The 25,263-nt window shown below is 29.9% G+C and overlaps 1 protein-coding gene across 2 annotated transcripts; it reads right to left on the bottom strand.

Moving 5' to 3' along the window:
- Positions 1-1,549: 1,549 nt before the first annotated feature.
- Positions 1,550-25,173, bottom strand: LOC139424789 (sialin-like). Of its 2 annotated transcripts, XM_043053131.2 has the most exons (10): positions 24,906-25,173; positions 19,844-19,895; positions 13,751-13,956; positions 12,928-13,161; positions 11,875-12,058; positions 8,682-8,812; positions 5,584-5,716; positions 5,156-5,311; positions 4,021-4,106; positions 1,550-1,778 (listed from the first exon to the last, which is right to left on the bottom strand). In XM_043053131.2, the coding sequence occupies exons 2-10, from the start codon at positions 19,848-19,850 to the stop codon at positions 1,587-1,589; spliced, it is 1,329 nt and encodes a 442-aa protein (XP_042909065.1). In that variant the 5' UTR covers positions 19,851-19,895; positions 24,906-25,173; the 3' UTR covers positions 1,550-1,586. The 2 variants fall into 2 exon arrangements, with proteins under 2 accessions (XP_042909065.1, XP_042909066.1); XM_043053132.2 differs by lacking the exon at positions 19,844-19,895 and having other exon boundaries at positions 24,906-25,172.
- Positions 25,174-25,263: the final 90 nt, after the last annotated feature.

Genomic DNA, 25,263 nt, shown 5'->3' with positions numbered 1-25,263 from the left:
ATAATTCTAATAACAATATATTGAAATAGTTTATAATATATTGCATTAGTATTTCGTATCGCGCTTTTTAAATCAAATCAAAATATTAAAATTTATTAACAAGGAAATATGTTTTCTCAATAACCATTTTTAACGTTTATAGCCGATAAGCTTCATTTTGAAATTATCCGTAACTCAGCTTATTCTAATCATTTTCAGCTTATGCATAAACACCAAAAACAAATTTAAAAATAGATATAGCACAAGGACTACAAATTTAACTGCCAGTCATAAAAATTAATTTAAGATTGTTAATATTAAAACGATGTTAAATATACCTTATTGTTATTAAATGTTGTCCTCTTTTGGATATAAAGTTCGCTATTACCTTAATAAACTTTCTCCATAATGTTGGGGAACCATCGAAAGAAGGTTGATTATATTGAGTTCCACCGTCGAAAAAAATTTGGAACTGCTGGACTAGAGACTCTTCTCCTTGATTTATTCTATCAATCATTGCTCCCTCCTTTTAAAGCGCTTCTAAGTGTGAGCTCACTGAACAAATTCTGATTTCGCCTTAGTTTTGTGCCCCCCCCCCAACAAAATATTACTACAGGGGTTGGAGTAAACTATGAAAACACTATACTTCTTTTTAAAAACATTTTAATGGCAGGTACTGAATTTTCGTTCTTCACTTCGAAAAATACCGGAAGTGTTGCTCATTTAACGTTACACAGTAGGCATCTGCGAACCTAAGTTCAGAGGTGAGCAACGTTACCCCCGCCACAGATATCCGTTCATAAGGTGGGCCTAAGGCTCCTATACTATCAGAGCTGACCTATCAAGCAATATTGGAGCAAACAAGTTCGCAAGTTAACGTTATGTTAGTATTCGTTATATTATTACAGAGATGCCAACTGCAATTATCAAAAATTATGAAAGCTTTGATTTTCAATTGCCTACCGCACTCTAAAATATTTTGCAATGGACGTAATAGTTGACACCTATGGCATAAATTTCAAAGGTCTTTAATATTTATTAAATTTTTTATGTTATAATGATTAAAACATCTGCTCCGGATGCAGCAAAAATGCTTTTATAAAGGGAAAAATTATTAAAAACTTCATATTGGGCAGAATATTCAATAGCTAACTGCTTGTCACTAGAATAAAATTTGCTATGAACGTGAGGTAAATAATCCAAAATTTAATTTAATTTTTTTCAAAATGGAGCAATCTGGCATCTAGAAAATGACGTTCGTAAAATTGGCAGATAGCTTATTAATTTAAACGTGTTAGTAAATCTAGACAAAGCTTTTAGTGTAGAAGTAGGCAATACTTTTCATTGCATGCCTAATATATTGGGCTCCCCATTCAACTCTTTTAACTAAATATAAAATTATTGTTTTTTTTTATTACTAAAAAGGTAGCTCAAAAACACTGCATTAAATAAGACTAAATCTAAATGAACAAAAGATTATTCAAAATTAATATTTAATTAACTTTATGCTGAAATTTCTGGAAATGCCTATGCTAATAAAAATAAAATTTGTCTCATTAATTTATACAAATAAATAATATTCTTTTATTTCACATATGTACACTAATTCATTCTTTTATGCTTTCAATCGAAGAATTCTGGGCAAAAGGTTCTTGAGCAAAATCTAATATAGATTTCTGTTCTTCTGCGGTAATCCAATCTTGTTTCTCAGCTGATGAAAAAATAATGTAAAACAATGTACTGACGATTAAAACAACGATTACGATTCCAAATATAATTTTCCACTGATGCAATGTTTGCTGTAACATGAAAATATATTTGCTGTAACATGAAAATATATATATATACGTTAGGAAGACAAAAAGGATAAAAGAAGGAAAGAGAGATTAAGGAAGAAAATTAAGATAGATAGTAATAAGTTTTATTTACATCTAATAAGCTGCAAATTTATTAAGTTAAAAATATGGGGGAAAAAAAATTAGATAATAGTATAGTTATCTTAACCTTATCACGTTCACGCCGGGAAAAGTGAAAATACTGGTAAAAGAACTAGTTCAATATTAGATAATATTCGGGAGGAGTTAATCTATTCTCAACAATGACAATTCATTGAAAGGAAATTTATCACGGCGAAGAAGCAATTCAATATAAAAATTGCATCCGTTAAAAACAACTGGTAGTTATGGATTTTTATTATTCCCGGAAAAAAACTAAAAGATGAAATTTATTTGCTACCAGTTTTTACTCCGGTGCGCCGCCCGATGAGACAATCTAGCGTGACCCACCGGTGGGTCACCCCGGCGTGAACGTGTTAATATAAAACAAAGTTGCCTCTAATATCCATATTTAGCACATCATAAATTAAAATAAACAGTAATTTTAAATCGTATCTTAAAATATTTAAATAAACAGGTTGATTCATTAAGCCATCAATAAATATTAAACTATCTCATTCCGACATGCACCAACACACAAGCAGGGACATCCCCACCATGCTTAACTGTTCAACTGAGTTTTTTTTGCTTTGATCTGCCAAGGACGTCATAGATATACTAATTGTTATTATTATGTTCTACAACCGTCATTGAGCAACCGATACAATTTTGGGTTTTCGACAACTAATCTTCAACTCCGTAGCCTTGTTATTTTGAAACCAATCCAGATGACAAGAGAACTCCTGGACCAAGTATTGGGAGTAATCAGAGGAACTTTTTGACGGAAATAAACCGGATTTGCGCTACAAGGAGGGCAAAACAAAGAAAACCTTCTACGGATAGTCTCACGGCAAGGGGATTCTAACCTATGACCACTCTACCACTGAGGCTATTTTACGTCAGTACTGTAGTCAAGGCGAGCAGTGTGCGAAATTTGTATAGACCAACAATTGCTGAGATTCGAACCCGATTCTCCCAACTGTAAGGAGTATCCAATCTATTCCCTAGCCTCCATGGCCTTACAGATGCTTTTGAGATTTATTTAACATTAATATTGCGAAGTAAAACCTAAAATTTTCTTCTTATTAGATATTTTTATTATTTTGATCTTATTATTGGATACCCCATCTAAAATATTCATTTTAACTATTGAGTAGAGCCCTAATTCATTAAAAGTCATAAGTGTACGAACACTATAAAAACTTTAATTACATTTTTCAAAGCTTTTCACTTTCTTGCAAACTTATTTTAAAATAATAACGTTTTACGCAATTATAAAGTTATTACTTCTAACACTTTTGGATTTCGCGAAAAATTTTATTTTTAATGTGGTAGTAAAATGTTTATATTCACCTACTTGATTCTTATTTTTAATAAAGGCATTTAAAATGATTGTCATATTTAAATAGTTATATTTAAATGATTATATTTAAATAATTTAATCATACATACCGAATTATAAATTATCATGGTAAGATTACATTATTTAATTACAGAAAATAATGTTAATGTAGCTGGTAAAATAAAAAGATTGAAATTTCTTCAGATCAATTCAATATATCATTCAACGGAATTTTTTTTTTCTCATTGTAATATTTTACTTAAGAGAGTCTTGAAGAATTTGCACTTCAGATTTGGAATCGGAAAAAAGTGGTCGCAAGATTTCTGTACTTTCAATCATTTTTCGATATAACTGAATATGAGTCAAAAATTACTAGATATTAAATATTCTTCAAAAGTTACTAGATACTGAATATGATTCAAAATCTAACTAGGTACCTGCAAATGACGTCATCGCAGATAAGTCGGGATATTTTTGATACAGAATCCAATCAGGTTCGACACTCACCCGTGACATTGCTTACAGGTATCCAATTAAATCTCGCTTAAATAACATGGTTAGGCTTAATTTCTTGTCCAGTTGTAAGTACCCAATTGCATATAATGTGAATTTAAAATTCGTGTACTTTTCAAAATTGAAATGACTACTAAATCATGAAAATGTCAAATGTTTTTAATCAGTATCTTGCCATCACTTTATTATTTTGAAAAAAATTGCTTGTGAGGCTTTTTATTCTTTTACTACCATTCATTCAGCTATACATACCTGGTGTTCAGTCAAAGCTCCCACAACAAAAGGTGCCAAAAATCCAGGTATGTTTGAAAGAGTATTTGTGACTCCCATCAAAGTTCCTAAATGAGATCATGAATAAAAGGTAAATAACACGTATAAATACTGGTTTCTCAATGTGTATATGTTACTGAGAATGAAAGAAATCAAGAGAATGTCAATTTTCTGAGATGAATGTCAACAATCACTTAGTCGCTTTTGTGAATGTCTGAAAAATTTGCATATCTGATTTGATATTTAGTTTATTCGTTCATATTATTATATTTATTCGATATTTTAATATCTGCTTTGGATAGATTAGGAGAAACATCAGTGTTCGGAGTCCCGGTTAAATGCATACTGGGCAATGCCACTGAACCTTAAGAATTATTTATGTAGGGCATACCGGGCATTGGCACTCAAATAGTATAGATTTCGGACATTTACCAAAGTGACTATATATGATTATCAACATTCACCGGTGAAAGTCAACAATCACCAATTTCGGTCATTCACAATAACACATACAGATACATGGGTTGGTCAGAAATATAGATATATTTCTATGTAAACAATCTTTATTTTAGTAGCAAATGTTTTCGAAAATTTTACATGGAAAAACTCTTGGCAAAATTTAAAAGATCATGCTTCAAGTCGTTAGAAATGATGTCATACTCACCTGTTAGAGGAGGGTAATAGTTTTTCTTTTTTTAAGTTTTAATACCAGAAATTATGAAATATTTCCGTAGGATTGCAATATTTATACTCGAAGGCTCTTTTAATTATAGTGGGGTTGAGAACGAAAAAAATATTTTAAAAATAAGATTCCAAAGTTAATTTCGATGGATCAAAATTTTTCATGAGTAAAAACGACCTTATTTCCAAGAGTTCTAAGATATTTTTTCAAATTGTGCCAGTTTGCCCTTTAAAATTTTCCAAAATATAAAACTTTTAATCTTCTGTGGAAAAAAAATAAACAAAACCACTCTGAAAATAATAATTAAAAAAGCCTCATTAAAAGTTGTTAAGCAGCGAAATTTAATTTTGTTTGCTAAGTAACAATTGTTTTTATATTATGGTGAATATTTAAAAAATTTAAAGACTATTTTAAACAAAATCTCCATAATTTTACCTGCATATTCTGGAGATAAATCTAAATGGGTCAAATTGTATCCACTGTAATAAAATCCACCAATCACAATAGCACACGTAAAGAAAACAACATTCAGTGTGAAGTCACATCCCGCAAAGCATACGCCAATAAAAGCTAAGGCTGGTCCGAATCCACCTAAAAACATTTTATAAAAAATTATTTTACTCGATCAAAGTAATCAAGAGTGAATTATAGAGGCGTTTTCGTAAAATGTAGATACAGTGCCGCATACTTAGATGAAAATTTTTTATTTGATTGAATGCATAATGCAAATACAAACCTTGCAACAAATACAGTACAAAACTTTTCATTTTGATAATATCTGTGAAGTATCTTTACTTTTTGAAAACAACTCGTATTAATAAAATTAACAGTTGACGATAAAAATAATCAGCATGAATACTTACACACGGCTGTACAAAATTTGCGAACGAAGTTCGTAGAAACAATTTTTTTTCGCAAAAGAGTATCTGATGTAAATCCAACAAGGATTCCAACTGCTGGTTGAATTAGGTGAGGATATGATGAAAGAAATCCATTCTATTGACAAAGAAAATTATCATCTGAATAATTGTACACAAAATTATTTTTTATAGTAGCGGAAAATATTATACATTTTTTTTAAATTCACTTACTTGCACTTTTCATCTTCTATTCAACTCCTTTTGTTTCATCAATAGTCTTACACAATTATGTATTATAGTGCATTACAGTTATGTAAAAGAAGATCAAGGTTTGAAATAATACTTTACATTGGATTATTTTTCTTTTGAATTAGCAATAAAGTTGAATAGATTATACAGTCTTGTACATTTCTCAGTGTACCACATTCTAATGCGCAATTTCTTCAAAAGTTTAAATATTTTTTTATTTATCCCACTTTGAACTTTTGATGGTGATTATACTTCATTTTGAGGTTCATCTTACGTTGCAGTTTTATTTTGCACAAGTTTTAGTTCAGTTAAAAAGTTAAGACTTCAAATATTCAACGCAACAAAATCAAATGATTATTGAAGTTATTTTTAAAATAAAAACTGAATTTTGAATTTAATTCGGTGAACCAGTTAAAAATTAAAGTATAGTGATGTCCTTCTGTGTTGTGGAATAGGTATCTATATCAGCAGAAGATAAACTGTGTGAGAGAAATTAAACTTAGAATTATGTACCGCTTACAACTTAAATTACAGTTTTCTCCGCTTAATGTGGAACATAATGATTTGGATAACATTTACCGATTAATAAAATAAAATAAACTTACTTTTGAATTGTATATTTACTTTAAAAATATAAAAATTATACCCAATTGTAAAAAACATCAATTGTTGATTGTCTACAATTTTTTTTCTAAGAAGCTTATTCATAGAAGTTCGTAGTCGTAAAATCATCGGAGCGTAATTGTACTTAAATTTCAATACTTCTTATATCGTTAACACGTTGAATGCCATGGGGGTCACCGGTGACCGGCACTGAGTTTGTTCGTATCGCCACGGGGATCACCGGTGACAGACGAAGCCAAGATTATTAGAAACACATAATGCGAGTAAATTTTTAATATTTTTATAATATCGTTACTTAAATGGTTTGAAGAAATTAGTTTAGCATGACAGTCAGATAGGTCATGCTAAACCTTTTAAAAAACTAGCAAAATCAGTCTAATATTAGAATATTTAGTTTGTAGTTATTTACTGTTTGTCCTAACGGGCAAGTCATGAAAAATTATCGTGGAATTCAAAGTGTTAAAGACTTTAATTTAATTCCTCATTTTTGGTCAATATCATAACGAATTAAAATGTCAACTTTTTGTTTTAAGGTTTAATCAGTTCGCTTTTTAATATTCATGTCGTTAAACTCAATTTAAGCGAGACATAAAATATCGACATGCTCGCTCTCGGTTCAAATAACATCCAGTTCTTCTGCAACTTGAAGAAACTGATCACGTGGCACCTGAAGATGATTTTCGAAAAAATAAAAAGAAACAGATAAAAGATGTTAAACAATTTAATAATAAAAGAAATTGATAATTTTAACATACAAATAAATCGAAGAAATTCGGACCGAGTTATTTTGATATCAATTAGCCGACCTGCCAACTTCCTATGCTATTTGTAAACATTTATACTAGTGGTAGCTATGTTTATGTTTTAATGCATATTTTATTTTTTATTTATTTAAACTTTTCCACACTACTCCATATTAATGATATAAAAGTTCATATGCAACACCACTTTGATCCACCTCTTTCGCGGTGAGGTTTTTGAATNCGTGCGGTTCCAAACCTTGAACAATTTGAACTTTGCATGCATGCAGTCTTAATTGTTTCTTAATAACCTTGTACACCGTCGAAATTGGCATATCCAATTCTCTTGCCGCTGATCTCCCAGATCTTCTAGGATTGTCTAAAAATGTCTGTCTGACATGCTCAACGTCAAAATCACTTGTGCAGGGACGTCCGGAACGTTTCTTACCTGCGATACTTCCAGTTTCTAGAAAAAAAAATTTCCACCGCAAGTTGCTGCTTTTGGATGGAGGATCTTTTTGGTAAATTCTTCTGCAATTTCTCTGTGCTTGTACTATCGATTTCGTTTCTATGAACCAGCATAAAATCTGTGCTTCCTCTTGTGGCGTATGCATTCTCCTTAATATCCGCTCGAATAAAACATTATATAGAAAAGTACTACAGAGAACAAACACATCAAATGTAAACATAACATTGCAATAGTTGCCAAAAACAAAAGAGAGAAAAATGCAATTAGTAAGCAGACGGTATTTAGAGAAGTACAGATATTTAGAGTGGAAAATGAAAATATATGAGTTATTCCATCAATAAATGCCATAAGTTTGCTTACTTATTTTATGAGTTATTAAACATCAAAATGGGTCCGGGAATTTATAAACACCCTGTATAATACCAGAGATACCAACTTGTTCCGGGCAGCAAATAAATATTTTAAAGTGGCAGTTTATCAATTGTGATTCTTGGTTTCATAAATTCAATTTGGTAGATTTTGACAGCCACTATTTCTAACTAATTTTTAGGCTTATATAATTCACCACTTTGTAGTAACTATATCATACTATACCTGTTAAAACGCAAGCAAAAGTAGTCAAATGTTTGCAAAAATTAGTTTGTAGTTATTTTCCGTTTTTTTTAAAAAACATTTTGGCTTGTACGGAGCAGTTGGCATCTCTGCAATGCGCTAATTGGCAAAAATTATTATATTCTTGAAGCTAAAGCGAAAAGATGCACTTGATTTAAAACATCAATGGCTTAAAAAAATGCGAAGATGATGGCGTGTTTCATTTGCTCCATTCTCAAGACTCGCCAGTAATGAAGGTGAATAACAAAAGTAATTCGAAACATTAATCATAAGGTTAATAATTAATAAAGGAAAATAAATGTGTAAAAGTTTTGTTATAATTTTTTTTTTCAGTTAGCGCATTTCCACATTTTTAATTATGCGTCGTCTGGAACTTATTCAGAAGAAAAATATATGTTAGTACTTACTTTCACGTTGGATTTAATTTTTTGATCGGAAGTAATAAATTGCAGTTCCGTCTTTGTGATAAAAGGGTGTGTGTGAGGGGAGTCCGTAACGAAAAGGCTCCATAATAAAAACCAGACACAGCCCAAAATACCTAAAAACAAAATCTGTAAAAAAAACTTGAAATAAAAAGATATTTTTCTGACTGTCAAGCTCTATCGAGATAAAAACTTTTTTTTAAAGAAAAAAAAGATTTTTGCAATAAAATCTTTGTTCAAAATATGCACATAATTCTTCCTAATATCTAAGAATATGAAGGTTACGACAAATATTGGTAAATGATATAATTACATAAATTAACAATATTGGAAAAAATCATGGTATATTGCAGACCTGCCAACTTTTAGTTTTTCAGAGGAAGTATATCCCAAGTAGTAGTAAATGACTAATTGATATGCAATTTTTGACAAAATTAACTTTTCACAATTGCTATGGCTTAACCTTTATAAACCTTTATCAAGGCTTAACCTGCTTTTCTTTTCTATAACTTGCTCTTATAAATAAGATTGTTTTATATTCATTTAATGATAGTCAAAATCATATTAAATGAAATCTATATATCCAAGATTAAAAAAGAAATTTATAACATTCTCTACCACTTTATATATAAAAAGAAAATTTTAAGTAGTAATTGGCAATCTTGTATAATGTGGTAATAAATTTAATGACCGTTATTGAACAGCTAACCCAATTTTTTGTGTTTAAGACAATTAACGTTAAACTCAGTAGCCTTGTAATTTTTGTAGCCATTCCAGAAGACAATCGAACTCTTGGATAAAGTATTGGGAGAAATTTGCCTTCGTGGAGGAATTTTTGATAGAACTAATCTGCATTTACGTTAGTTACATGGAGAGGAAGATCATGAGAACCTCCCACCATTAGACTAACGGCAAAGGGACTTTTTTTTTTCTTTTCTCCAAGCTTTGGACATGTACCTAGGTCATTATGGACCCTTTACCATATAGCCCAAAGCTTGGCTACTGATTCGGCTCCACTCCAGCCTAGGAACGAGCCCAGTCAGCAAGAATTTATTAAGAATTTAGATCAGTACAAAGTCACAATATTTTAAAAAAATACAAAGATTAAATATGGTGCAAGTTAACACAAGTAACACATAATAACAAAAATAATAAAAGAAGTATAAAAGGAAAAAAAAACTTAAAGGCCATAAACTATTTGTTATTGCCTTCACAAATAATATAAACATTATTAAAAAAAAAACAGTACTGAAACATATTTTAAAAAAAAAAATGAAAAAAGTATTCGATAAGGANTCAATGGCTTAAAAAAATGCGAAGATGATGGCGTGTTTCATTTGCTCCATTCTCAAGACTCGCCAGTAATGAAGGTGAATAACAAAAGTAATTCAAAACATTAATCATAAGGTTGATAATTAATAAAGGAAAATAAATGTGTAAAAGTTTTGCTATAATTTTTTTTCTTTCAGTTAGCGCATTTCCACTTCCATAATTATAAGTCGTCTGGAACTTATTCAGAAGAAAAATATGTGTTAGTACTTACTTTCACGTTGGATTTAATTTTTTGATCGGAAGTAATAAATTGCAGTTCCGTCTTTGTGATAAAAGGGTGTGTGTGAGGGGAGTCCGTGACGAAAAGGCTCCATAATATAAACCAGACACAGCCCAAAATACCTAAAAACAAAATCTGTAAAAAAAACTTGAAATAAAAAGATATTTTTCTGACTGTCAAGCTCTATCGAGATAAAAACTTTTTTTTAAAGAAAAAAAAGATTTCAAAAAAGATTTTTGCAATAAAATCTTTGTTCAAAATATGCACATAGTTCTTTCTAATTTCTAAGAATATGAAGGTTACGACAAATATTGGTAAATGATATAATTACATAAATTAGCAATATTGGAAAAAATCATGATATATTGCAGACCTGCCAAACTTTTAGTTTTTCAGACGAAGTATATCCCAAGTAGTAGTAAATGACTAATTGATATGCAATTTTTGACAAAATTAACTTTTCACAATTGCTATGGTTTAACCTTTATCAAGGCTTAACCTGCTTTTCTTTTCTATAACTTGCTCTTATATATAAGATTGGTTTATATTCATTTAATGATAGTCAAAATCATATTAAATTAAATCTATACATCCAAGATTACAAAAGAAATTTATAACATTCACTACCACTTTATATATAAAACGAAAATTTTAAGTAGTAATTGGCAGCCTTATTATTGAACAGCCAACCCAATTTTTTGCGTTTATGACAATTAACGTTAAACTCAGTAGCCTTGTAATTTTTGTAGCCATTCCAGAAGACAATCGAACTCTTGGATAAAGTATTGGGAGAAATTTGCCTTCGTGGAGGAATTTTTGATAGAACTAATCTGCATTTGCGTTACATGGAGAGGAAGACCATGAGAACCTCCCACCATTAGCCTAACGGCAAAGGGACTCTAACCAATTATCCGTCTACCACTGAGGATATTTCACGTCAGCACTGTGGTCGGTGCGAGCAGGATGCGGAATTCGTATCGACCAGCCATCGTTTGGATTCGATTCTGGTGAATGCTCTATCCTCTGAGCCATCGCGGCTCAAACATGTTAATATCCATGTGATATTGTTAATGCGATACATTTTTAAATATTGACTATAGTTTGTCTAAGCTAAGAATTCCTCTCGCCACAAAGTCTGAGGCCATCTGTTGCTATAAGAACAAGAATGGCGCACTTAAGGGAGCGTAGCTTCCCTCTGGGACTAACACAATAGACAGAAGAAAGAGACCTCTTTTCCCTCGAACCACCCCGCACCCCTACTAGAAATAGTATTACCTCGTTACCATAGTCACCGCCACAAGTCTAAAGGAATGTCTGGAGGAGTTCTTATTTTAGACAAACTATATGTTAAAGTTGGGTGATGTTAAAATTGAACTCTTTTCGGTTGGTGGCAGCTGAGGAACGGAGTCACCAAAACATGGTCCCTCTCCCATAAACATAAGTACTCTCTAAGAATGATCTAGCATTGTTTCAAGGCGAAAAAGGTAAGATAAACACGATTGTGCCTAGCTGATTGGAAAGATCATACAAAATATAAGCACATATTTGTTAAATTATTTATAAATAAGCATAAATTTAGGGCAAAAGAAAAAAAACTGGCAAAATTATTAATAATATTGCACATACCTGAAACATAAAAAGCGGATGGCCAGCCCTCAAGAAACTCTGAATCACACAGAAGTCCAGAAACAAATAAGGTGACTACAGTTCCTATATGTATGCCGCAATAAATTATTGTAGATAAAAAAGCTTTTTCTGAATCTGGTAACCACCGACCCAGCATGGAATGCATGGCTGGCATTGTCACTCCCTAAAACGTAATTCCGCATTAAAACAGTACATTTTATTTAAAATATTCGAGATTTTAAAGATCATTTATATTTTAGAAAATATAATATCTTTATGTCACGAAGTTCCATGTGTAAGAGAGAGTATTCTTTGGTTCAGATGTGTAAGCCCCTTCGGTTCTCAGCTTAAGTTTTTTTTAATATATTAAAAGTAGTAAAAAATACAAAGCTATTTGAAGTAGTTTTAAATCGTCCTAAATGATGTTTTTTTTTTAAAAAAATTAATATATATAATAACCTTAACTTAGGTTCAAAAATTTATTCTAAGCTATAGGGTGAAGCGAACAAAAAGTTTTCGATGATTGAAAAGCACTACGTCCCAAAATTTATATACGGATTAATATATCACTCGTGAATTTTCTCGTGATTTGAAATATTTCAACTCGTGATTTGAAATATTTCAAAGACCAGCTAATTTTTGTAAATCTCTTAAATTTTTAAAAATCTCATAAAAAAACAAATTGCCTGTCAAAAATTACGTATTGAATGAAATATTACATGTGAAATTTTAAAAACCGACCTAATTTAGGGTTCACGACTACTAATGTTCAACTCCAGAGCCTTGTAATTTTAAACCCAATCCAGAAGACAAGGGAGTTATTTGATCAAGCATTGAGAGAAATTTGCCTTCGTGGAGGGCTTTTTGATGGAACTAATCCACACATGTGTTACATAGAGAAGGAAACCAGGAAAATCTTTAGCTAGCAGAAAAATGACATTTGTTCACTTAGTTGTTTGTCATATTCTCTGAACTTTTTTTTCTAATAATAAGCTGGAGCGATTCTGATTCAGGTAAAAAAAAATTAATCTAAGTATAGCAAGAACTTCGAACCTGCGCCAATCCTTCCAAAACTCTAATAGCAATCAGAACATCAACACTATATCGAGCAGCCATTGGTGTCAATAAAGTCAACAGTGCTGTGATAAAAGTTCCAATTCCGAAAACCCATTTTCCACTATACATTTCAGCAAGCCTTCCTCCAGGGATCTGTGAAACACAATACCCATAATAAAAAGATCCAAGAATCGTGGCTTGCAGACTTGGCGACCAATAAAATTCTCCATCCTGTAATACAAAATGTGAAAGTGATAGTAATTTCTAATAAGTGATAGTAATAGTAGTTTTAGAGAAATACTATTTGTATAAGTCTGGATTAGTATACATTGAGCAAAATGAAAAAGGAACACCTTTATAACTTTAGATTTAATGATCGGATTTTCACGTACTTCATTGCCTCGGATGTCTAAGGTAAAATTCGCTAATTGATTTACGCAATAGTTTTTTACTGCACATAAACTAAAATCAGTGGCGCGACAGCCCATAGAGGGCCAGCAGATATTCCGGTTAGGTGGTCAGCCAAAAACGAAACCCCCAGTGTTTAGTTTCCAAGCGTGCTTGGAAACCCACTGTGCTCCTTTATCGACCCACTGAAGGGATGAAAGGCAGAGTCAACCTTGCCCGGCCCGAGGATCGAACCCAGGACCCGCGGCACGGAGCGCGAAACTGTACCACTCAACCACCGGCGTCATAAAACGAAACATTCCTTACTACAAAACTACATATACTACAAAACTACATATATTTTATATAATAAAACATATTTCATTTAAAAATATGTATGAATAATAAAAATATAAACCTGTCTTATGGATACCTTTATTTGATCATGGTTCGATGAATTTATTGGTAAGTCATCCGTTGGAACTTTGCATTCATCTCCAGAGGTGGTGTTACTGTGCACATAAACAGTGCTGTTAACCATAGCAACTATGGCAACATTGATGTTTACTCTTATTGTGTAGCATGTGAAGAAACCGAGGAATCCAGCAAAGGTGAAGAGATAACGTACTTTAGAAAATTCTGAAAATAAAGTCAGTAAATTAATTTCCGATAAACTAAGCGATGCAATATCAACAACTGTTATATAAATGGTCGTTATAATCCTTTTAATGTATACTGAGCGTCCTCTTCACTACTACTACCCGATATTTAAATGTTTATATTTCCTTACTTTGTTGCCGAAGATAGCTAATTTAATGTAAACATGCATTATGACCAGTCTGAAAAATAATACTGTGGCAAAGTTCATCCGGTAAAGCTGGTGATTTATCCAGTGCTGCTGGTTCTTTTTTCAATATAATGTGTCCTGCTTTAATAATTGGTTAGTAAATAATTGGTTTGAGGAACACAGTACATACTTCACTTTGTAGTGCTGACCACTTAACTCTATAAATCTAAATCTTATTGAGCATTTGTGAAATAACGTTGAGAGATGTGACATCTTGATCGACAACCATTTATTTTTAAACTATTGGAAAGTGTTAAGTCTTCAAACGTAGCCTTAGAAGACATTAAAGACAGGATTTTTTTAAATTAACTCGAGTGAATATTAAGTGCCTTCGCTTATCTTCTGCGTAGGGAGTGGTAGGAAGAATGTGATAATACATTCAAATTTTTAACGCCGTACTTTAAGGTCATATGTTTTGCCTTAAAACGATTTGTCGAAAAAGTAAATTCAAGAACTTGATAAAATGCAATAAAAATTTATTCCCCTGTTCAAATCAAATGTTAAAATATATAAGTTTTGGTATCACTTTAAATATTTACAAGTAAATCTTGGCTAAAAATCTGTAAAGTTGCTCGGTATAAGTTGCTGCAGATCAAAGTATATATTTTTTGTACAATGAATAAAAAAAAAGGAAAACATTTTTTCTAGACATCGGATAATGTCATGCACTTAAGGCCAGCTTTCAAAAGGTGGCCTCATTAATTAATGTTTTTGATTAATTAAAATGTATTAACCAACATGAAAAGGCACTTTCCTCAAGGTATCTTTTTTTTCTTATAAAATATAGAGACATATTTCTGCAAAATATTTTTATAAATAAATTTTATCAATATATTTTTATAAAATTTTTCCACATCTTTATAGAGCAGGGGTCCCCAACCCTATGCCCACGGGCACCATGGCGCCCGTCGATCGATCTAGGTGCGCCAGCTGCTCAACTATAAAATATTTCAGTTTTCCGTTTTCCCAATGAATGCTATGCAAATACATACTGAAGTACGCTGGCTCAGTAAAGGTAAAATACTTGAATAGATTTCTACATATAATTGGAGAAATAAAAAATTATCTTGCTACCAAAAATCATACATTTTTAGAACTAAGAGATCCTCTTTGGCTAGCAGATTTGTCTTTCATAACGGACGTAAGGAAAAAACTAAATTATTTAAACTTGGAGATGCAGGGAAAGGACAAACATAAAGCAAAAATGATAGAGGCTGTTAACTCGTTCAGAGCTAAGCTAGTTTTGTGGATATCACATTTGAAAATGAAGTCTCTTGTGCATTTTCAAAACATGAAAAAATTGATAGGTGGCAGTGAAATTGACATTTGTCATCAACCTCCAATTGCTTAAAGATCAGTTTAATAGCAGCAATTTAATATCATCGAGCCTTTGATAACTTTTTTGTTAATCCTCTTACCAACCAAATAAACGTAACCGTAATAGCAACATACATTTCAGAATTTCTTCAAGTAAAGCGAGAAGAATTGGATATAGAAATTTTGGATCTCCATTGGATGACATTATCCTCAAAACTATTATATCACATGAGAAATTCTGGAATATATTTGAAGGAATAANATCACGCTTTAAAGTAAAAATTTCTTGCAAATGAAAAAATCGATATTTTTAAAATTTTAAAGTAATCGGAAATTCGCTAGTGAAAAAAGAAATATGTGAAATAATTTCAAGAAGGGAAAAATGTACAAATGAAGGGATTTTTCTTCAATGACCTATATCGCGTTTGTTTCATTACTAGAAGCATTTATTATAAAAAAATATTTATTAAATAACTTTTTTTTTCAATGGGATGAGATCTTAAACTTCGAGAAAAATTGATTCAGTTCCTTAATATATATAAAAGTCTGTAAATACTTCATTTATTATGGAGGTCATAGATACCTTGATACTCTTTCAGTATAAGAATAATGAATGCAATTAATAGAAAATGCACAATTTTAAAAATGTATTTTATTTACATATATTGTGTACATGTTATTCTGCAACGATCATACGTAGCATAAATTTATTGATTCCTAAATGCTGTTATATGAATTAGGTAATTAAAAACATAATTAAAAAAATATCAGAATTAAAAAATAACATAATTAAAAAATTTTTCAACCTTTATTAAAAACTTCCTGTTGTCAAGTATTAATAATAATTATAATTTTTAACAACTTTTTAAAACGAAAATTTTTAATTCTCAAACTTAATACTATCCTTCATATGAAAATATCCGAAAATTTGTAAAAGAAAAACTATATTTTAAAATTGAGCCATTGGCAACAACAGAGGTCAGATGTATATACTGAGTTTAAATAAAATATATATTATAGAACTCTCATTTAGGACGTAGATCAATTTATTATCAGTTCATAAGAGTGTTTTTAATAAATAAATGTAGTGATTGTTTGATTTATAATTGTAAGTCCTGAGTGTTTAATGTTAAGTTATGTTTCCTTTGAAATAATTTTTGAGCTATGCAAAGCTGGGCGACATTCATTTCAACTTAAAATATATCAACTTAACTTTCAATAACTATAGATAAATAAGAAACAAAAATTAGATAAAAACTTTAAATGAAATACTTTTAGAAAAATACCTTCTAAATAAGGTTTAAATAAAACGCAATCATTTCGCCTGAGTGATTTTGTAAAGAATTCTAAACTTTTTAATTTTTCAAGTTAGGTGAAAAGTAAATATCTTACAATAGTGGTAGGGAATTAAGGAAATTCTAAATTAAATGAACATTAAAACATTATGTGCAAAAAATTTTAAATTCACTTAAAAGTTCACTGGAAAGTTCCCAAGATATGGTGAAATGCGCAAAAAGTAAAGTTAACACTAAGGGGTCCTAGCATTGCATTGCTTTCCTGACCAAACTATTGGGATAATATTTCCAGATTGCGACAGCCCCTATTTACTGGGGATCAAAAATACGCAGGAAAAACATTTCTCAAAGCAAGCTCGTTTTAGTGTCTGATTTCCGAACTTAAAATATATTGTCTGCTCTAATTAAGCGGCATATTTGAATTCACCCTCTCGATCCATTAAGACTGAGTCCTAGAACGTAAACATCTGATCATTAGATCAAAAGTTAGTTTCAGATTTTTGTTCACTGCTCACTGTACACTAAAACGTGATTTTTTTTCTTTCGAAATTTCGATTTTAATGCCATTACTTCGATTTCCTTCGGGTTGTGCCTACTTTATAAATTTAATCTCAACTATATTTTTCTCTTCACTTTTAAACTGTAAAGACTTTTTCTCCATTTGTAAATTATGAAAAAAATTATTAATCTGATTGCGTAAATAGTTAATTCATTAAAATTGGACATTCTCAATTAATTCCTTTCAATAGTCATTTATATTATTAATAATTATTATTTACACAAAATTATAATGAGTGAAAGTTTGATTAGAAATTTGAAACTTTTTGCTGCTATAATTAGGGAATTTCTATCGACAAAATTAAAGTAATTTTTTTTTCCGGAGAAAAATGCATTTTTATTTAAAAGGGAACAATACTGACTTAATATTTATACGATAAAAGACTCTCTAATCGCTAACACCGATGACAGGAGAAATTTTCAATTTTTTCTTTTCCACAAAAAGTTTAAAACTTAAATTGTTGTTCTTTCATTATAAAGCAATCGTATAATATTCTCGTATCATGTAAAACTTTATAACGAAGTTACTTATCTACCGTTTTGCAGTTATAAAATGAAATAATTATTAAATTATACTTGCATTTTAAAATGTAATACTCAATTGTTCAATGAATTTTACGATTATTATTATAAAACTGCGTATAATGAACATTTCAATTAAAATAATTAGTANAAACTTGAGCTTTTCGACAAAATGTCATAAGAAAACTAGCTTTGAGAGAAAAATCAATTGCAGATTTGAAATCAGTAATACGAAAATATCTAAGATCAGTTTTAAAAAAAATGCAAAAAAATGTTCCTCAATGTTATTTAAAAAGTTTTAAATTATTTTATTTACTATGGCTGGAAAATATTTGGATGCTTCCGTTTGAATGTTTGTTGTTTTATGCTTCCGTTTGAAAATCATTAATTTTACATTATTTTAAATTAAGTTTAAACAACTGCATACAGAAGTCTTTGACAAAACTTTTAGACTAATTGTTCGAATACGAACAACCTAGTCTCAAATATCTTAATTTCTCTGAAAAAAGGTATGCTTGCTCAAAGAAGGAATATTTTGGATGTGGTTTCTCACTAAACTAATAATGAGCATAAATTAAATAACATGTTTAGGGTCACCTATAAACGTGTTATTTAATTCCTGCTCATTTTTCACTAAGTGAGATAATTTATACCGCTAAGGTTGGCCCTTAATAAGCGAAATTAAAATCGTTAGAACCTAAAATTAATCGTTTTTTTCCCTTTTTGCTTACTGTAAAGTGTGCAGAAAAAAAAAGAAAAAACGGATCACCCTGAATATCTTTTGATCTAATGTTCGGATCTTTACGTTCAAGGGGCTGACCTAAAATATGCCAATTGTTTAGTGCAGATGATATTTTAAATAACAAAATAAGACGCAAAAACGTACATACTTTCTCTGAATAAAATTTCTTTTTTTTCTCGACCGATTTGGATTTGATACCTTCAAAATATAGGGTAGCCGCAATCTGGAAAATATTGTCCCCTTTTGTCAGAAAAGCGATCCAAACTTTGAACCCCTTAATGTAAAAAAATATTTTTCGCGTACTTCTCCATATCTCAAGAACTTACTTGAAAAATCTTTGCACACTATCATAAAATTCGCTCATCCTAAGATAATTATTCCATGCGAAAAAATAAATTTTAGTAAATTTGTACTATTTTTTATTTAATAACAGTCGCCAAACTTTTGAATTGTAAGGTATATGAATTTTTACATAATTTAAAAGTAAATAACTGTACTAGGTAAAACACGAAAGTTTAGCGAAATCAGACGAATAGTTGCTGGGAAATCAAGTTTTAAAATTATGATTTTTTTAAAATTTGATTTCTCAGGAACTATTCAACCGATTTCGCTCAAATTTTGCATTTTGCCATGCAAAGTTAGATACTTTTAAATAATGTAAAAAATTGTATATTTTACAATTCAAAATTATTTCAACTCTTACTAAATAAAATAATATAAAAATTATAAACATTTACTAAAATTTCATTTTTACGTGGATTATCTCCGGATAAACAAAGTTTAAAATTGTTTTTAATTCGTTTAAAATGTTCTCGAGACATGGCAAAATTAGCATTCGCGGGTCCAAACCTGAGAATGCTCTCCTGGCCAAACCAGGATGACCATATTTAACAGATTGAAGCTACCCCCATATTTTGGGGATAAAAAAAAGTATGTTTATTCAGAGACAGCTCATTTTTGTGTCTGATTTCATAATTTAAAATTTCGTCTTCACTAAAATTAGCACATTCGAGGTCACCCCCTCGAACCATTAAAATTGAGTTCTAGAACGTTAAGATCCGATCATTAGATCAAAAGATATTCCTGGTGGTCCATTTTTTTTTTGTTGCACTGTCCATCAGGATTTTATTCCTGGCAAATAAATGACTATAAAGCCAGCATGAAGTAGAACTAATGAATACAAATTAGTTTGTTTATATCTTCCATATTCTTTTAAAACTATATATGAAGTAGCAATTTACTTACTTAGCATAATTACTCCTACTGTTTTTCAGCTTACATAGTAAATCTTGGCTTTCTAAAATAGGTAAGAAAACATTCGTTTTTCATTTAATTCGTAATTTTAATGTGTACTTGACAAGTGTTAAGTATAATAAAGGATATATTACACTACGACACAAAGGATAATGAACACTATAAATGCGTAATCAAGCATTGAAATTTAAATGTTTACTATTTTCTTAATGTATTTATCTTTACTATCATCTTAATGTATTTATCTTTACTATCATCTTAACTGCACATATATTTAAGATTAATTAGAAAAACTATCAATCGTTGCTCAATTCACCTGTTCCATTTATAATAAGCCCGGAATAATGAAGAGTCTTATTAAAGCTGAATTGCGTAAAGGGCTATAGGCTGATTGTATTATGTCTACTATATCTCATGTAGATCCAGAAATACTGAAGGTTTCTCTAATTAGCCTAATGTATTGCAAAACGCCGATGGCTTTTGAAAGAATGAGATTTTTTCTGTTAACTTATGACAGACGAAAAAACAGCTTAGTTCAAGCAAAATTTTAACGTTATTAAAAAATTAACTTCAAGAATTAGATATTGGGGTGCTTTATATTATTTTGATTTTTTCGATCCTATCTGATATTTAAGATGCACAGCACTTGTATCTCAATGACTCACTGAGAATCACTTATCGAACACTTAGTCGATATCATCAATACACAAAATTTTAAGTTGCGTAATTGATAACACGCGAATTAGATGCTCCTGTATGTGATAAAAAATGTATATCTATAATGTATAAATCTTACGGTATTTATCCGAGCGAACAAACATCAACATCAACATTTCCCAAAAGGTAGGATTAGACTTTTATCAGAATGATTCAGTTTTGTAATTGCATACACGTTATTGCATTTATAATGCAATAACGTAACTCTGTTTGATAACTATCCCAATAATTTACATTCAGTGTTAAGTTAGAGAGAATATTGAATCAATTTTAACTCTTTTTTTTTCAAAAAGTAATAATTTCTTAAAAAAATTTGAAATTTGATTAAAAATATGTAATGTCCATTCTTATAATTTTTTGTGCATAAATGCTGTCCCTTTTTTTTTCTTTTTGAAGTAAAATAAAATTACAATAATGGATGCTGCTCCTTGAAAAATACTCATTTCGAGTTAAAAACGTAATTATCAAACTAATAGACTTTAAATACACTTCCCTTCGCTTTACACGGCTTGTTTATTTCGTGGAAGACAAGTATGTTTATTTAGGTAACGTAATTTTTTGAAATTGATTCCAAAAGTGAATAAATAATTAATACTTATTATTCAGGGTTTTTAAGATCACCCCTTTGAAGAATTAAGATGTCACGTAGCTTATGAAAATCTATAAACAACAACAACATCGAACCCGCACCTATGCCCCGTATGGAGCATCTATCGGTTAAAGATAATCAAGGCAGAAAAACAGATAGTTTGGCAAAGGTGGCCCTTTACAGAACTTGTAGCCCAACACCCTCTGTAACTTCAGGATGGCGGTAACGGCTAATTAGCAGTCCAAATTCCTTCTAACAGGATGTAAAAGTTTATGAGATCAATACGTAAAAGCTTATAAGACGGAAAAGTTTGTGAGTTTATAAGAAAGATAAAGAAATACATTTCTTCGCTTTCTTTACATTTCTTTACTTTGCGCACTTTAAAGAGCGCAAAAAAAAAACATAAAATAAAACAAAAAAAAAAAACACTCGCATAGAAGAATAACTTTTGAATTTGTAATCGGATTTTCACAATCTTGAAATCAATTGTCTTCCACTAATTAATGCAATTGATATTTTAAGTTACAAAATCAGATACAAAAAAGTACTTTCTCTAATAAAACGTCCTTTTTTTAATTTTTTTTTTTTTAAGGTATATGAATTTCTGATCCCCAAAATATGAAAGGTAGCTACTATCTTGGAAATGTGACCCCATCAGTTAGGTCAGGAGAGTGATCCAACCTCTCAATATTAATTTTACTTCTTGCGTATTTCGTCATATCTCGGGAATTTTTTAAGCGAATCGAAAAATATTAAAAACTCTCTTATGAAGTTCGTTTATCCAAAGACAATTCCATGTGAAAAATAATTTTTAATAATTATTTTTTATTTTTTTAATTAATAGTAAAAAAAATTCTACTGTAACAAAACATTTTTTTAAAATTTTTTTCAATTCCAATGGCAGGGAATACAGACAATAAAGGAACAATAAAAATAGAAAATAACAAAAGACCGAAGTCATCTTTTGCAGTAACATATGTACAGAAATATTTCTTATATGTGCCAATTTTAACGGTCATTAAAAATTATTTTTCTTTGCATAGTAATATTTATATTTTGCAGTATTAATCTTAATTTTGAAAATTAAATCTTAAATTGTTTTGCCCATCACGACATTTCAATTATTTAATTTTATGTGAAAATATCTATAACTATCTATATGCATCTATAAATGTAAATATTAATTATATTATTTTAAATTTAATGCAGTAGTGAAATGAATCCTATAATCCAACTAAATTGGTTAAAAAAGGTTACTTATTTTATGTAACATTGATAATAACGAACTAATAGAGTAGTGTTTGTGACTTACTTTAATTATATATTTTCTGGAGAAATCAGAAATTTCTGATTTCGTTTCACGTATATAAGAATCAGGGTGGCCAACTTTCAACGCTTTTCGTAAAAATTTAATCTAGTGGTAGCTAAGTTTATTTTCCACTGTATTAGTTTTTATTCATTTAAACTTATTTCACACCTTACAGCTTGTAAATGATTTAAAAGTTCATATGCAAAGCCATTTTCTTCCAGCTCTCTCGTTCAGCATAAGATTATTAATATACATGACCATATGGCACATGTTTACACAGTGCAGATGAATTGGTTAATGGCGCTTTGAGCCAAGTACCAAGCTAACAACAATATCCAGCTCTGGTGGAGAAGTTTTAAGGACAGTGGTTACCAACTGGCAGCCAGTGAAGCCTTTTTTTTTGTGGCCCGCGAGCTAAACTATAGTAGATGTTATTTTTTGTGGGCAATTTTCGTAAAAAATCTATTGGGGTATAAAATATTTCTCTTCCGTTTAGAAAACCTAAGATCTTCGTTTCTGTAAAATTTAACATACCAACGGTGCAAAAAAATTCCATTCTCAGGTTTTGCATCCAAGAAAATATATATTCTAGAAAATATTTATTATTACTTGTAATTCAATACTTTTCTGTAATACCAATAATTCATTATACTACCAATAAAAATCTGACAGTAATATTTAATGTTCCTTCAAACATTTAAATGTCCTATACAAAGTTTTGATAAAGTTGCGGCCCGCCCTTTGACTGGTGCTTTTAATCGCAGCCTCCGGCCTCATGCAAGTTGGAAACCCCTGTTTCAAGAATGTTGGCAAAATTAGAAAAAATTCTAAAAGATTTGAATTTTAACTGTCTGCCACTATATAAAATATTTCTCAAAAAGCGTAGTATTTGGTATACATGCGGAATGTAACGAAAATATCAAAGTAGTAACGAATTATTTAAAGTAGTGGTTATCACACTTATTTTAATTGTATATTTTCTGCTAAAACAGAAATTCTGGGTTTTGTTTCACGTATTTCTTTTTTACACAAACAGCAGAAACATTTTAAAAAATTTTGTGAATGGTTAAGAATTTGTGAGAGACGGAAAAAAGGTTGTAAAACTGTCTTATGTAAAACTGTGTTATTTGTAGCTTGTCTTTGGAACTAGTAAAATAAAAATGAATGCCAAAATTTATTAAACAATTAATGTTTATAAGACCAAGAATGCGAACTGCTACGCTTTAAAAAATTTTTTTTTTAAATTTTAAAGAATTAAAAACTAATATTTGCAAGTTTTGGTTATTTAATCAAAACTGAAAAGTGTTCGAACTGCAAAAAATTTGACAATTTATTATTTACATGTTGTTGCAATTAAAATAATTTTAAATTAAATTTACAATAATTACGATTGATTCACGAGAACATGAATTTTGTTAATGTAATTCACAAGGCGGGATTAGCATAGGTATGAGACTCTTTCTTACTTGGGAAAAAATAGTGGTGGGTTGGGTGGTTTTGTAATACTACGGTAAATGCTTTATAGTATAGCTTATTTTTTACTCTACTTAAAAAACCTAGTATCCTAACCTTACTTTAAAAAAAAAAATTGCGGCTATAATAGATTTTACATGAGAAAGAGGCTAGTATTGAAAGGTTTTTCGTACCAGTATTTTTTTTTTCTATCATACAATGTTTACATTTTCTTATCTGTTTATGATCTAATCTGTTTATATCGCAATCCTTAAAAGTTAGGCATATAAAACAAAATTAGCGAATATTTTTATTTGCAAATAAAAATAATTTATTTTATGAAACTGATAAAAGTCGTGGATTTATGGGCTACAGTGAAAAAAGAAAAGAAAAGTAAAAACTGTAACCAGTTAAATCTAAATGACATTGTAAAGTAATCCAAATTTTGAAACTTATCCAATAAAAATTTGCGATGTGCAAGCTTCAGTGAAAATTAAATATTCGAAAGTCGTGCTTCATAATACAATGAAGGAGAAAATTTGAAATTTATCGTAATTGTTTTACATAATGATACAGTAAAAAAAAATTGTTTTCGCTTACATCAAATTACAGTTTTGAGTCACATATGTGAGCATCGAGAAACCCATTTACTTTAAATAATAAAAAATAAAAATAATATATTCTATTTTTTTAAAAAAAAACTTATAAATAATTTTAACTATTTCAGTAATGAACAAAGACGTATGCGTCAGTCCGTCAGACTAACTTAAATTTACATAGTTTTTAATGCCGTATAATTTACAATTTTATTCTTTTTACTTTTTTTATTAAAAACGCCACTAGATAGCAGCACATACTTGTTTATGTCGATCGCTTTCTAAACATTTTCTTAGAGTAAAAACACGATTTTATTAAAATTACACTATCAGCTTATAAATTTACTAAACAAACATTAATAAAACAAAACCAATAAGACATTAACTTACATCGTATTCTTATATCTTCCTCTGTACAGTTAATGTTACAATGACTTCATTATTCTTTGTCAAAGTGATTATTTTAGTCTTATAATTATTTTATTTAAAATGTACATTATTATTGTCATTAAATACATTAATGCAAACAAATCCCAGGATTTTCGAATATTTGTAAATCTAATAATCTGATTAGGTATAGCAAAATGATTCCAGAATTAGTTCAAATCAGATAACAACTTAAAACGTAGAGGAAGAGCTTGCGTGGGTAACTTGTCAGATTACTTTCATTGTTGCGCAATGATAAAAAAAAGGAAAAAAAAAAGAGAAGAAAAATAAATAGGTAAATAATATTAAGAGGTGAGAGTAG

This window comes from Parasteatoda tepidariorum, chromosome 6, assembly GCF_043381705.1.
Source record: "Parasteatoda tepidariorum isolate YZ-2023 chromosome 6, CAS_Ptep_4.0, whole genome shotgun sequence".
Classification (NCBI taxonomy): Eukaryota; Metazoa; Arthropoda; class Arachnida; order Araneae; family Theridiidae; genus Parasteatoda; species Parasteatoda tepidariorum.
The sequence above is the reverse complement of the archived record's forward strand: the minus strand, read 5'-3'. Positions and strand labels throughout refer to the sequence as shown.

What these genes read in the sequence shown, in the direction of transcription:
- LOC139424789 (XM_043053131.2), bottom strand. An exon ending in CGAACCATGATCAAATAAAG is followed by an intron (nt 13,162 to 13,750) that starts GTATCCATAAGA and finishes TTTGTATTACAG; the next exon opens with GATGGAGAATTTTATTGGTC. An exon ending in GAGCTTTGACTGAACACCAG is followed by an intron (nt 1,779 to 4,020) that starts GTATGTATAGCT and finishes TTCATGTTACAG; the next exon opens with CAAACATTGCATCAGTGGAA.